The 13,573-nt window shown below is 40.9% G+C and overlaps 1 protein-coding gene and 3 gene segments (V, D, J or C); 3 read left to right on the plus strand and 1 right to left on the minus strand.

Moving 5' to 3' along the window:
- Positions 1-2,486: 2,486 nt before the first annotated feature.
- Positions 2,487-3,044, plus strand: LOC124075019. The segment is given in 2 exon segments: positions 2,487-2,589; positions 2,697-3,044. Coding segments are annotated over 2 exon segments (426 nt in total).
- Positions 3,045-3,339: 295 nt separating this feature from the next.
- Positions 3,340-5,005, plus strand: LOC124075047. The segment is given in 2 exon segments: positions 3,340-4,075; positions 4,291-5,005. Coding segments are annotated over 2 exon segments (360 nt in total).
- Positions 5,006-5,529: 524 nt separating this feature from the next.
- On the minus strand, positions 5,530-7,072 carry LOC124075015. The segment is given in 2 exon segments: positions 5,530-6,033; positions 6,906-7,072. Coding segments are annotated over 2 exon segments (471 nt in total).
- Positions 7,073-7,641: 569 nt separating this feature from the next.
- Positions 7,642-12,672, plus strand: LOC124074893. The gene is made up of 5 exons (XM_046418235.1): positions 7,642-7,697; positions 9,678-10,005; positions 11,745-11,853; positions 12,122-12,224; positions 12,332-12,672. Exons 1-5 carry the CDS (start codon positions 7,646-7,648, stop codon positions 12,655-12,657), a joined length of 918 nt encoding a protein of 305 aa, XP_046274191.1. The 5' UTR covers positions 7,642-7,645; the 3' UTR covers positions 12,658-12,672.
- The last annotated feature ends 901 nt before the right edge of the window (positions 12,673-13,573 follow it).

Consider the following 13,573-nt stretch of genomic DNA (forward strand, 5'->3'; position numbering starts at 1 on the left):
TTTTTATAGATATGAATTTGTGAAGAAATGAATAAAAGCAGGACAGTCTTGTTGCCAAGAGTTCCTACCTTATTCCAACATGTGTTTCCGATATGAAGTATATAGTAAGGAAATAAAGACTTTGATAAAATAAAACCACAAGGGAATCACTCCCTCATCACATTTTCACTGTTTCCAATTATTAAAATCAACCACACATGAGTAAGAAGACATGAATGATGAAATGTGTCCTAAGAGATAAATAGAGAGAGAGAGAAAGATAAAATCTCAAATAAGAGTTGTTATATCACTTTATGCAGATGATATTCTATTTTTTTTTTTTTTTCTTAAACTGAAATTCCTTATTTTTCATGCTTGGAAGATGGCGGCGTGCAGGAGTGCTGCTGCTCATAGCTCTCCGAGTTGGAGAATGCCGGTCGGGCAGTAATGCCAGACTAAGGAAACAACCCCGCAGACCACCGCTACCAAGTGTCTTCCTCACTAACACCAGATCCATCACGCATAATATGGATGAATTGAAGTTACAGTCCTTGTCACGACCAACTTTGTGAGAGACTGCAGCGTTATTCTCATTACGGAGACGTGGCTTCCCCGACGCTGCTGTTCAGCTTACGGACCGCATGCTACACCGGCAGCACCGAAACAAAGACTTGGGTAAGAGCAAAGGAGGGGGACTTTGCGGGGAGCAGCCGTGGCCTAGAGGTTGGAGAAGCAGCTTGTGATCAGAGGGTCGCCGGTTCGATTCCCCCACCGTGTGTTTCACTGCATGTAATTTGCCAGGTGTTGCATGTGTGGGTTCAACTAAGGATGGGTCAAATGCAGAAGATGAATTCAGTGTGTGTATGTAAAAATATATATACTGTCAATAAAGCTGATTCTTCTTCTTCTTGTGTTTACGTGCATACCGAATGGTGTAATAACAACAGGATCATCGACATGCATTACTCTCCTGATTTAGAGGTTCTGGCAGTCTTATGCAGACCTTTTTACTTACAGAGAGAGCTCACGGTAGTTATCGTGTCGGCTGTCTGCATACCCCTGGATGTTAATATTAGCACAACCTTTAGCCTCCTGCTCGGCATCATAAAGGAACAACAGTTTACCCATCATGATGGAGTTTTTACTGTTGCTGGAGAATTCAACCAAGCGTGTTTAAAGTCTGTACTCCCCAAATTCGTCCAGTACGTGGATTGTGCCACCAGGGGGAATAAAACACTGGATCATGTTTATTCCAACATTAAACATGCTTACAGAGCCTCTGAGAAGACAAACAAAGCCACAAATAAAGACAATAAAAACCTGGCCTGAGGGAGCTCTCTCTCAACTACAAAACTGTTTTGATCTTACCACTGGGGACCTATTTGACCAGCAGGAGACTGTACTTCTCTACATCAAAAACTGTATGGACATTGTTACAGTTAACAAATAGATACGAATCTACCTAAATCAAAAACCCTGGATGACCAGTGAAGTTCGGGAACTTCAGTCAGTCCCCACACATATACAGACACAATTCCAGTCAGTCATCATCAGTTATAATGAATCAATCAACTTTGTTGCTTTCCCATAAATGAACATGAATCCTGACCCACATTTCAAAGTCTGTGCAAATTTTACTAAAATCCCATGTTGTCTGACTTCATAAGAGCTTAAAAAGAACCACACTTTGACAGCTATTGAGAGAATTTTTGATCATGACCATTGACTTCAGCTTCACACTTGGTTTCAGGTATTTCAACTATAATCATTTTCATTGATATAATTGTATGCATATGAACATTTAATCATAATAGGTATTATTAGACAGGTTCACTGATACCAAACAAACCTGGAACTATGATGAAGATTTCCACAGTCATGAAAGTTTGAACAAGAGAATAAAAGCAGGACAATCTGATCGCCATGACTTCATATCTTATTCTGACAAATGTTTTTGTTGTGAAAGAACTTTCACTTGAAAATAAACCATAATAAAATCAAAGAATGATGACATTTTCATTGTTTTGAACTAATAAAACCATCCTGAGCACACAAGTAAGAAAACATGAATGTTGAAACGTGTAATGGGAGATCGATAGAGATCTAACATCACAAATGAGATTCGTTATATCACTTTATGTTGATGATACCCTATTGTTTTGTTTCTAATACTGAAAATCCTTGTTTAAGATGAAAAGTTATATTCAAAGCTACAGAATAATTTCTATGAGAAATTATGAACACATTAACCATCTGACCATATGTATTGTCACCAAAGATAAATAATAGACAAAACCAGAATGATAACAAAAGATTTTCACAGCCTTGAACGACTCAAGACTCATCTGGAATAAATTGATGTGTAACTGCTATGACTTTGTGCCCTGAGTAATCATGTATGTCAAAAGTCAGAGCATTTCCATAGAGAGCCACTTTGCATCAGCAGCACCATGCTCCAGTGCTCTGGGAGAGTTTATAGTCCTGAGAGTTGAACACTGGATGACTGACAGCTGTCCTTCATGACAACAGAAGCCACAGAAATCCTCCTCATCAAAAACATGACTTTGATCTGCGTCCTCATCTGGACTCTCCTCTGCTGCTGCTTCACAGGTAAAGTCCAGAGAATCAAACTCCTCTCCTCTATGAACATCCGTCCCTCTGAAATGAAGCCCACAAAACCATGACGCTGCTTTATGTTTTTGTCTCTGTGTCCTCAGAGTCCAGAGGACAGGTCACAGTGACTCAGCAGCCTGCAGCAGTGACCTCTGCTATTGGAGGAACTGTCTCCATCAGATGCAGGACCAGTCAGAATGTTTATACTTGGAGCAGCAACCACTATTTAGCCTGGTACCAACAGAGAGATGGAGAAGCTCCAAAACTCCTCATTTACTGGGCAAGCACTCGACAGTCAGGGATTCCTGATCGTTTTACAGGCAGTGGATCAAACTCTGACTTCACTCTGACCATCAGTGGAGTCCAGGCTGAAGATGCAGCAGTTTACTACTGTCAGAGTGCTCACTATATCAACAGTCAGTATGTGTTCACACAGTGAAAAATGGTCGTACAAAAACCTCCCTCAGTCAGACTGAACAGAAACTGAACCGACTGCTGCAGCTGGAAGCTCCTGCAGAGACTGATACACTTCACTGAGGACACACAGTGAACACAGAAAACACTCTGATTTTTGAATAATTTCTTTGTATTTCTCCACAATTAACTGCCTCCACAACATAAAGATTAAATCAAAAGATTTCATATTTGAAATACTTTATACATTCACAACACATCACTAGACTACAACTTTGAACAACAGACTTTGGATATTAACACCAGTGTGTGATCTTCCCATTGAGAAATAATGGACAGTGATGTAGAAAGGCTTACAGACAGGTACAGGTCCCAGTTAAGGACATAAAACATGAGGGAAGAAAGAAACACTGGAATCCATGACAAGGACACAGTGGAGGTGGGCTGGTATATGTAGTGAGTGACTGATGAGGGAATGAGGTGCAGCTGAGGAGGTTGGCAGGAAACTGCAGGGAGGATGAGAAAAGTGGGAACAGGTGTGAAGATGGATGAGGCAGTCAGGTGATGGAGGAAGGAGGGAAAGTCTGAGGGCATCTGGTGTGTCTCTCTGTCACTACATGGACTTGAGACAAAGAAATCTGTCCAACTGTAACTGATGAAGACTTCCATGTCTTCTGGCTCTGCCCACATGTCCAACAGGTCTGGTTGGAGTCTCGGTCTCAGCATCCCCTCATCCCTCATCACTGCTTTACTTGTTCAAAATGTCCACATTACAAACACCTACAAACATGTCAGACCTGCTGCTACCAGACTCTTCAGTGTCCTCTGCATGTAAATGTGTAGTTGGGTGGTGTCAGCAGTGAGGGGGAAACAGCAGGACATGTTGAGGACAGCTACAGTCCACTGACTCTGTGTGTTTGCATATGTGTCCTGCCTCTGTGCTCCCAGCCGTTAAGAGGCCAGTGTTGATCAGTGGCTGTCCAGGCCTTTCAGAGCCACTGACCTGCCGGCAGCACAATGATGATGTCCCTGATCCTACTGCTGCTCACCCTGGGGCTCCTTGTTCAGGGTGAGACTCTCTTCTGAAGACTTTGCTTCAGGATGCAGCCAGGTTCACCACAGTGATGTTCTGCTGTGATGGAGAAACAGTGAAACAAGCAGCATTTACCTTCTTCCATCTGTTCTCCATGTTAAAGAGATGATCCTCTTCTGTTTGGATGTTGATCATCTTTCTCCACACTGGATTTGTCTCAATAACCTTCTGCTCTTTTTCATGTTTTCCAGATTCATCAGGAGAAATCATCCTGACTCAGTCTCCTCAGACTCAGTCTGTTGTTCCAGGACAGACTGTCTCCATCAGATGTAAAGCCGGTTCAAGTGTTAGTTATGACATGCAGTGGTACCTTCAGAAAGCTGGAGAAGCTCCTAAACTCTTGATTTATGATGATACAACTCGTTACTCTGGAGTTCCTGATCGTTTTAGTGGAAGTAAATCTGGGAATGACTTCACTCTGACCATCAGTGGAGTTCAGGCTGAAGATTCAGGAGTTTATTACTGTCAACAGGATGAGAGCTTCCCGTTCACACAGTGAAACAACGTCGTACAAAAACCTCCTCAGCTGGAGAGGAACTGATCTGAATCAACAGCTGCACAGAAACTGAAACACTAATGGTTTAAATAAAATACATTTTAGATAAAAACAGGCAACAACAGAAGGCAACAACAGAACAGTAATGACTTTGAGGATAAAATTAGTTTGTGTATTTCTTATAAATGCAATATTTTTTATATAACTTTAATTCTTAATTCAAGTTTGTTTTTGTGTTTTTAGAGCTACACTATTTGCAATTGTGGTTCTTGGTAACATCATAACACAAAATAAATTTTGATAGAAATATTCATTAAATGCTGAATACATTTTTTTATAGCTCTTTTTATTTAGCTTTATATTGAGAAAGTCACATCAGACACTTATCAAAGAGCTGTAACGGATGAATTCAGATTGTCATCAACTGTATAGTATCATGACATTTTATGACATTCACAGCCTTCTTGTCACTTAAAAAGTTTGACTTTAAGTAAACTTGTTTTGTCTCATTTAAAAATTCCTTGCAAAACATTTCAAATGAAATTGACATTATATTATTTTATGTGGATGATACGCAGCTCTTTATTTAAAATCCTGAAAATACTTGTGAATTACAATTTTATGTTAAGGTTTACAGAATTAACGACAGATTCATATGACATATGGATGTTGTTGGATAGACAAAAGTAACAACATAAAGTTTCAAACTTTACGTGAAACTGTCTAACCATGTGTTTCATCACCAAATATGATTAATTTAGAAATAACTGGAATGACCACAGAAGACATCCACAGTCTTAAACTATGAAAAACTCATCTGAAATAAACTGACTTCATACTATCAACCATACTGTGTTGACTCTGTGCATGAAGCTGAGAAATGTATTTATTATATCACAAATATCAGTGGAACAAAGTCAAGAGACGTGTCACATTATAATACACATGAGAAACTCTTTATTGTTTGAAAATGCTGACAACATGAAGAAAGGCAAGAACACTTTAATGTTGAAACACGTCAAGACAAAGAGAGAAGAAGAAAGAGAGAACAGACTGAGAGCAGAATGAGAGTAAAACCAGTAGCAGAGTCCCAGTGAGTCAGCTCAGGACTGGGAACACTGGTCTCTCCTCAGTGTCTCTGAGAGTGGAGTCTGGGAGCCCTGGGTGGCCTCACAGGTCACAGAGCCCACCTTCCCCCACTGGTCTGCAGGGAGCCTCAGGGTGCTGCTCCAGCTGTAGCGGCCGTCCTTCTCCAGCACCCCGGGGCTCCTGCTCTCCTCCCAGCTGCTGCTGCCGCTGCTGCTGCCGTCCACCTTCCAGGACAGACTCCAGTCTGAGGGGAAGCCCTTGTTGGCCAGACACATGAGCGTGGCCTTCCCCTGCTGCAGCTCCTCACTGGAGGGGGGCAGCACCGTCAGGGTGGGGACGACTCGACCCGCTGCACAGAGACACATTAATAAAGTTTATATGAGCTCAACTAAACTCCATCCTGTTGGCTGCAGCAGAGGAGGCTTCTAGTTCTGTTGCTCTTCCTCAGATTGGATGAAACTGCTCTTAAACGTTTCACTTCCCCCTCTGAGCTCAGTCACCATGGCAACAGACAGGCATCACTGCTGAACCATGGCAACAGACAGGTTTCAGTACCACAGAGGAAAAGTTCAAACTGACACAGTAACTTTGGAAAGTAAGATTTGTTTGATAAAATAAACATTCAGAAGGTTTTAGCTTAAAATCTGACATGTGGGATGAAGATTGTCAGACTTTTCTTGTTTTAACCTTCTCAAATATTTCTTGTCTGAAGCCAAAAGCTGATAAATGATGAAATGTGTTTGTTCTCTTCATGTAAGCAGGAATCATCACTGAACAGTCAGGCTTCATTACTGAAACATTCAAGTGAATATTTTTAACTACTGAACTACTTTTTCAAACTCATAAAATCCTCACAGAAAATACGTTGAATGACTTCATCAGTCTGGTAGAAAAATCGAGTCACACCCATGAACACTGAACTCTGAACTACAAATTACTGACCTGAAATATTAGAAGTTAAAGTTTTTTTTAAAATATTTTCTTCAGACACAGTAATTCTGAGTAGTTTTCTACAATTAATTAAAATTGTTAAAATGTAGATAAAAAACTTCAGTCATGTTGATTTCAGTCTGGTTAACAACAATGTGAAGCCTTCAAGACTTTGATCAAACTCATCAAATATCAAATTTCCAACAAAACATTGCAGTAAGGTCTACAGATGTGTAATTCAAACAGTAAAAATATAACATTTGGTTGATTAACAGAGTAAAATGTACTTACCTCCAACATCCAGTCTGGTTCCTCCACCAAAAGTCAACCACAGTGATACAAACTGATTGAGCCGCCGTACAAAAACCTCTGACTGTAGAGAGACACGGCTCTCTGACTTTGACACAAACACATTCAACAAACACATTCCCAGTTTACCCAGTTCATGTCATAACTGGTTAAAGTGTGTAGAACACAAAATATGAATGTGTACTTGAGGTTTATTTTTTAGTGAATTGTTCAAGAAATATACATGAAATATTACTTTCTCTCTCAGTAACACAAATTCATTGAAAAGAAAATCTCTCCAATAAATCTTGACAAATGTAAATATAGTCACAAAAATATTTATTGTAGATCAATATGAATGGAAAATAATATTTGTTTGTTTGTGTCACATTGATGTTGATTTGTGTGGTTGTTTATTAGCAGGATTTACAAAAATTTACAAAAACATTTCTGTGGCAACATTTGTCCCTCAAAATCACCCCAAAGCCACATACAGATGAGCTCTGACACATTCCTAATCAATACTGTGATAAAATGATTGATTCATTGATGACCAGCATCATGAGAGTAATCCAAGTCCCTGTTGGAGTCAGTCAGAGCATTTCCATAGAGAGCCACTTTGCATCAGCAGCACCATGCTCCAGTGCTCTGGGAGAGTTTATAGTCCTGAGAGTTGAACACTGGATGACTGACAGCTGTCCTTCATGACAACAGAAGCCACAGAAATCCTCCTCATCAAAAACATGACTTTGATCTGCGTCCTCATCTGGACTCTCCTCTGCTGCTGCTTCACAGGTAAAGTCCAGAGAATCAAACTCCTCTCCTCTATGAACATCCGTCCCTCTGAAATGAAGCCCACAAAACCATGACGCTGCTTTATGTTTTTGTCTCTGTGTCCTCAGAGTCCAGAGGACAGGTCACAGTGACTCAGCCTGCAGCAGTGACCTCTGCTATTGGAGGCTCCGTCTCCATCAGATGCAGGACCAGTCAGAATGTTTATAACAATAACTTTTTAGCCTGGTACCAACAGAGAGGTGGAGAAGCTCCTAAACTCCTCATTTACCTTGCTAGCACTCGAGCATCAGGGATTCCAAGTCGTTTTACAGGCAGTGGATCAAACTCTGACTTCACTCTGACCATCAGTGGAGTCCAGGCTGAAGATGCAGCAGTTTACTACTGTAAGGGGGAATTTGATGTTAGCAAGTACGATCTGTTCACACAGTGAAAAATGGTCGTACAAAAACCTCCCTCAGTCAGACTGAACAGAAACTGAACTGACTGCTGCAGCTGGAAGCTCCTGCAGAGACTGATACACTTAACTGAGGACACACACACACACACACACAATTTCATCAGTTATGAATCACTCAACTTTGTTGCTTTACCACCAATTAACACAAATCCTTTACCACGTCTCAATGTCCGTTCCGATCTTATTAAAATGCCATGTTGACTTCATAAAAGCTCAAGAAGAGCCTAACTTTGACAGTTAATGAGAGAATTTTTGATCATGACCTTTGACCTCAGCTTCATACTGGCTAACAGCTATTCCAACTATAATCGCTTTCATTGATATAATTTTAAGTATATGAATATTTAATCATAATGGGTGGTGTTAGGCAGCTTCATCAACACTAAACAAACCTGCAAATATGAAGAAGATTTTCACAGTCATGAAAGTTTGAATCAGGGAATAAAAGCAGGACAATCTTGTTTCCATGACTTCATATCTTATTCTGACAAGTGTTTTCGTTATGAAATTCGTTATATCACTTTATGCTGATGATACTCTATTTTTTTTGTTTCTAATACCGAAAATCCTGATTAAAGATAAAAAAAAATTAAATTCAAACATACAGAATAATTTCTATGAGAAATTAAGAACACATTAACCACTTAGCCATATATATTGTTCCCAAAGACAATTAATAGTAATATAGACTTAAACAACTCGGGGTCTGCATCCAGCTACCTGAGCCCTCTCATTCAGGCTTAAAACCCTTCTCTGGCTCTGCCATCCCTTCACACAAGGCACTCCAAAGCCAGACTTTTCTGCCACGGCGTTCCACACTGGTGGAACAGTCTACCAACCACAGTAAGAGCAGGAGCATCCCCCCTCCTTTAAAAAGCACTTAAAAACTCATCTCTTCCAACTCTACCTTCTCTCCTAACATCCCTAACCCTCTAACACCCCTTCACTGTCTCATATTCTCCTGCTTTCCACTCTTGCTCTTCTACATAAGCAATTCTAATTATGTTTTAGCTCTTATTGTTTTAGTCCGATTTCATTGTACTGAAACTTGTTACTCACTCTGTATGTTTGGATAAAGGCCTCTGCTAAATGAAATAAAGTGAAGTCTTATGCGAACAACTCAAAAATCATCTGGAAAACATTGACGTGTCACTGCTGTTACTTTATGCCCTGAGTATAGATCCTAATATATCACACATGTCAACAGAACAAAGTCAGAGCATTTCCATAGAGAGCCACTTTGCATCAGCAGCACCATGCTCCAGTGCTCTGGGAGAGTTTATAGTCCTGAGAGTTGAACACTGGATGACTGACAGCTGTCCTTCATGACAACAGAAGCCACAGAAATCCTCCTCATCAAAAACATGACTTTGATCTGCGTCCTCATCTGGACTCTCCTCTGCTGCTGCTTCACAGGTAAAGTCCAGAGAATCAAACTCCTCTCCTCTATGAACATCCGTCCCTCTGAAATGAAGCCCACAAAACCATGACGCTGCTTTATGTTTTTGTCTCTGTGTCCTCAGAGTCCAGAGGACAGGTCACAGTGACTCAGCCTGCAGCAGTGAGCTCTGCTATTGGAGGAACCGTCTCCATCAGATGTAGGACCAGTCAGAATGTTTATATTTGGAGCAGCAACCACTTGTTATCCTGGTACCAACAGAGAGGTGGAGAAGCTCCTAAACTCCTCATTTACTATGCTAGCACTCGAGCATCAGGGATTCCAAGTCGTTTTACAGGCAGTGGATCAAACTCTGACTTCACTCTGACCATCAGTGGAGTCCAGGCTGAAGATGCAGCAGTTTACTACTGTTTGGGTCATTTTGACTGCAGCAAGTATGACTGCTTCACACAGTGAAAAATGGTCGTACAAAAACCTCCCTCAGTCAGACTGAACAGAAACTGAGTTGACTGCTGCAGCTGGAAGCTCCTGCAGAGACTGATACACTTCACTGAGGACACACACACACACACACTTCTCACCATGCAATCATGTCTTATTCTAGTCCCATAATGTCTGATTTCATAAAATCTCAAGTGGAGCCAACCTTCGACAGTTCATGAGAACTGATTGATCATGACCTTTCACCTCAGCTTCATACTGGCTTACAGCTATTTCAACAATATCCACTCCTGTATATATAATTGAAAACATGTCAACGTTTGCCCACTATGGATGGTGTTGTGCAGGTTCATGGACACTAAAAAACCTCCAATTATGAGAGGCTGCGGGGCGAACCACGAAAGTCTTTTAATAATTGATTTCTGCTCTTCAGTTCATAAAAAATAACACGTTTTGTTAATCTAACAGCAAGAAGTTTGTCACTAAAATTCCAGTCGATTCTCTCTGTCGAGGCATTTAATGCAGAACTCACTCCTTCAGAGCGTAATAACATTTTGGTTTGCAGTCGTTTTATGTCAACAGAACGGCAACGAGGCTGCCTTGTCACGTCACCTTCCATCCCACATGCTACCGTAGGTTTATCAACAAAAACACCTTTGCAAAGGTAGAAAGACGTCTCGCACGTCACTGTATGGCATCATCGGCCTTGCCAGAATCATCCATTCCCCCTGCAAGTGATGCCCTCCATCAGCACTGCAAAAGGACAAACTACCAAGCTGCAGTCACGAGGTCCTGTTTCAAACCAAATATATGAGCTCCATCACCTGCTGAATACAGTTGGCGCCTAGAGGATGGAATCTTACAAGTCACCTGATTGATGGGAAATCTGGCCCCTGACAGCGTTTTAAATGTGATACACTGCAGTTGCGAGGACAATGCCTGTGAGACAGGCAGATGTTCCTGTGTCTCTGCAGGACTGTGTTGCACTGACTTGTGTAGGTGTTCTGAAGATGACAACTGTCCTGACACTGACAATGAGGACTAGAAGTGTTATCATGTCATGTGGTATAAGGTAGGGTGTACTTCCTCAGAATTGCACCAGTAGCATTGCATTAGTTGAATTGGTAACATTACCATTTATTGCCTTATGCTGTTTTGTATTTTTTATATTGTATATATGTATATATATTGTTTTTCATAAAGATTGTTTTTATGGTTGATCAGTGTTGTATTTAGTTATGAATGAATAAATGAAGGTAACAATAAAGTATGAAGAAGGGAATAAAAGGAGGACAGTCTTGTCGCCAGGACTTAATACCTTATTCTAACATGTGTTTCTATTACAAAATATATGTCAACAAAATAAAAACTTGCCAAAATAAACCACAGGGGAATCACAGCTTGATGACATTTTCATTGTTTCCAACTATGAAAAACATCAACAGCACACAAGTAGAGGAGACATGAATGTTGATACGTGTGATGAAAGATCAATAGAGAGAGAGAGATAAAATCTCAAATACAACTTGTTAAGGAACTTTATGTAGATGATACCCTACTTTGAATAATCCACAGAAAGCTGCTGGGACTGATAACTTCCCTGGCAGAGGGCTCAGGGGATGTGCAGACCAGTTAGTGGATGTTCTCACAAACATCTTCACCATCTCTCTGAGAGGTGCCATTGTCCCAAAGTGCTTCAACAAACCACCATCATTCCCATGTCCATGAAGTCATTCGTGTCCTGCTTCAGTGACTATCGTCCCATTGCACTCACGCCTACCATCATGAACTGCATTGAGAGGCTGGTCATGAGTCACATCAGAGACCTGCTGCCCCCCACCCTGGCCCCTGAAGGTTGCGTATCGTTCGTTTTATTTATATTGTACAGAGACAAAGTCTTGTGTTGACTATTTAGCGTGGGGTTGTGTAGCACCTGGAAGAACATTGTCTTGTTTCACTATGTACTAAACTTAATACAGCTGAAATGAATACAACAAAAAAGACTTGACATGCTGAAAGACGTGCCAGTCAGAGCATTTCCATAGAGAGCCACTTTGCATCAGCAGCACCATGCTCCAGTGCTCTGGGAGAGTTTATAGTCCTGAGAGTTGAACACTGGATGACTGACAGCTGTCCTTCATGACAACAGAAGCCACAGAAATCCTCCTCATCAAAAACATGACTTTGATCTGCGTCCTCATCTGGACTCTCCTCTGCTGCTGCTTCACAGGTAAAGTCCAGAGAATCAAACTCCTCTCCTCTATGAACATCCGTCCCTCTGAAATGAAGCCCACAAAACCATGACGCTGCTTTATGTTTTTGTCTCTGTGTCCTCAGAGTCCAGAGGACAGGTCACAGTGACTCAGCAGCCTGCAGCAGTGAGCTCTGCTATTGGAGGCTCCGTCTCCATCAGATGCAGGACCAGTCAGAATGTTTATAACAATAACTTTTTAGCCTGGTACCAACAGAGAGATGGAGAAGCTCCTAAACTCCTCATTTACTATGCTAGCACTCGAGCATCAGGGATTCCAAGTCGTTTTACAGGCAGTGGATCAAACTCTGACTTCACTCTGACCATCAGTGGAGTCCAGGCTGAAGATGCAGCAGTTTACTACTGTGTGGGTGAATTTACCTGTAGCCAGTATGACTGCTTCACACAGTGAAAAATGGTCGTACAAAAACCTCCCTCAGTCAGACTGAACAGAAACTGAACTGACTGCTGCAGCTGGAAGCTCCTGCAGAGACTGATACACTTCACTGAGGACACACACACACACAGTAGTGTTAGAAAGTATTTGGTAAACTCTTTTTCATATCATCTGCCCTGTCCTCTTGTTACACGAGATGGGGTCTGTAGACTGTAACTCATTCAGATCTATGAGAAAAAAACAACAGAATAAATTTTTATTAAATTAAAAACTCATCATCAATAACATGCATTCACTGCTTAAGGGCCCAATCACACAGCAGACGCACTTTGCTTGATTTAAAACTTGAGGTGAACCGTACTGTCTGTTTTGTTGTTAAAAAAGTGCAAAGAGTCCAATGTAGAGATTTTTTTTAAATGCTGCACTTGAACTATTTAATTGAATAATCATTTTACCTTAGCATCAAGTGCTGCACTAATTTCTCTCCAATTGCAGCCCAATGCAATTTTTACATTTTACGTTGTATGACAAAACATGTACCTTTCTTGTACTTTTGAATTTTCAAATTGTTTTTATTTATTATTTTATTCATATAGCACCTTATACAATCAAAATTGTCTCTAGATGCTTTACAGAGACCCAGAGCCTGAACCCCCGAGCAAGCAGACAGTGGCAGGGAAAAACTCCCTTTTAACAGGAAGAAACCCTGAGCAGGACCCGACTCACAAGGGAGAACCATCCTGCTGATGGTGAAGGAGAAGAAGAAGAGGTAGACAGGACAGAGAGGATGAAAGAGAGAGAGAGAGAGAGAGAGAGAGAGAGAGAGAGAGAGAGGAACACACATGCAATAAACATCAAACATTAAAGGACAAACATGACAGGCTGTTTTAATTGGAATTACGAAGACTATGTATTGTGTGTATTTGTTTTT

Source organism: Scatophagus argus, chromosome 17, assembly GCF_020382885.2.
Source record: "Scatophagus argus isolate fScaArg1 chromosome 17, fScaArg1.pri, whole genome shotgun sequence".
NCBI classification, from domain to species: Eukaryota; Metazoa; Chordata; class Actinopteri; family Scatophagidae; genus Scatophagus; species Scatophagus argus.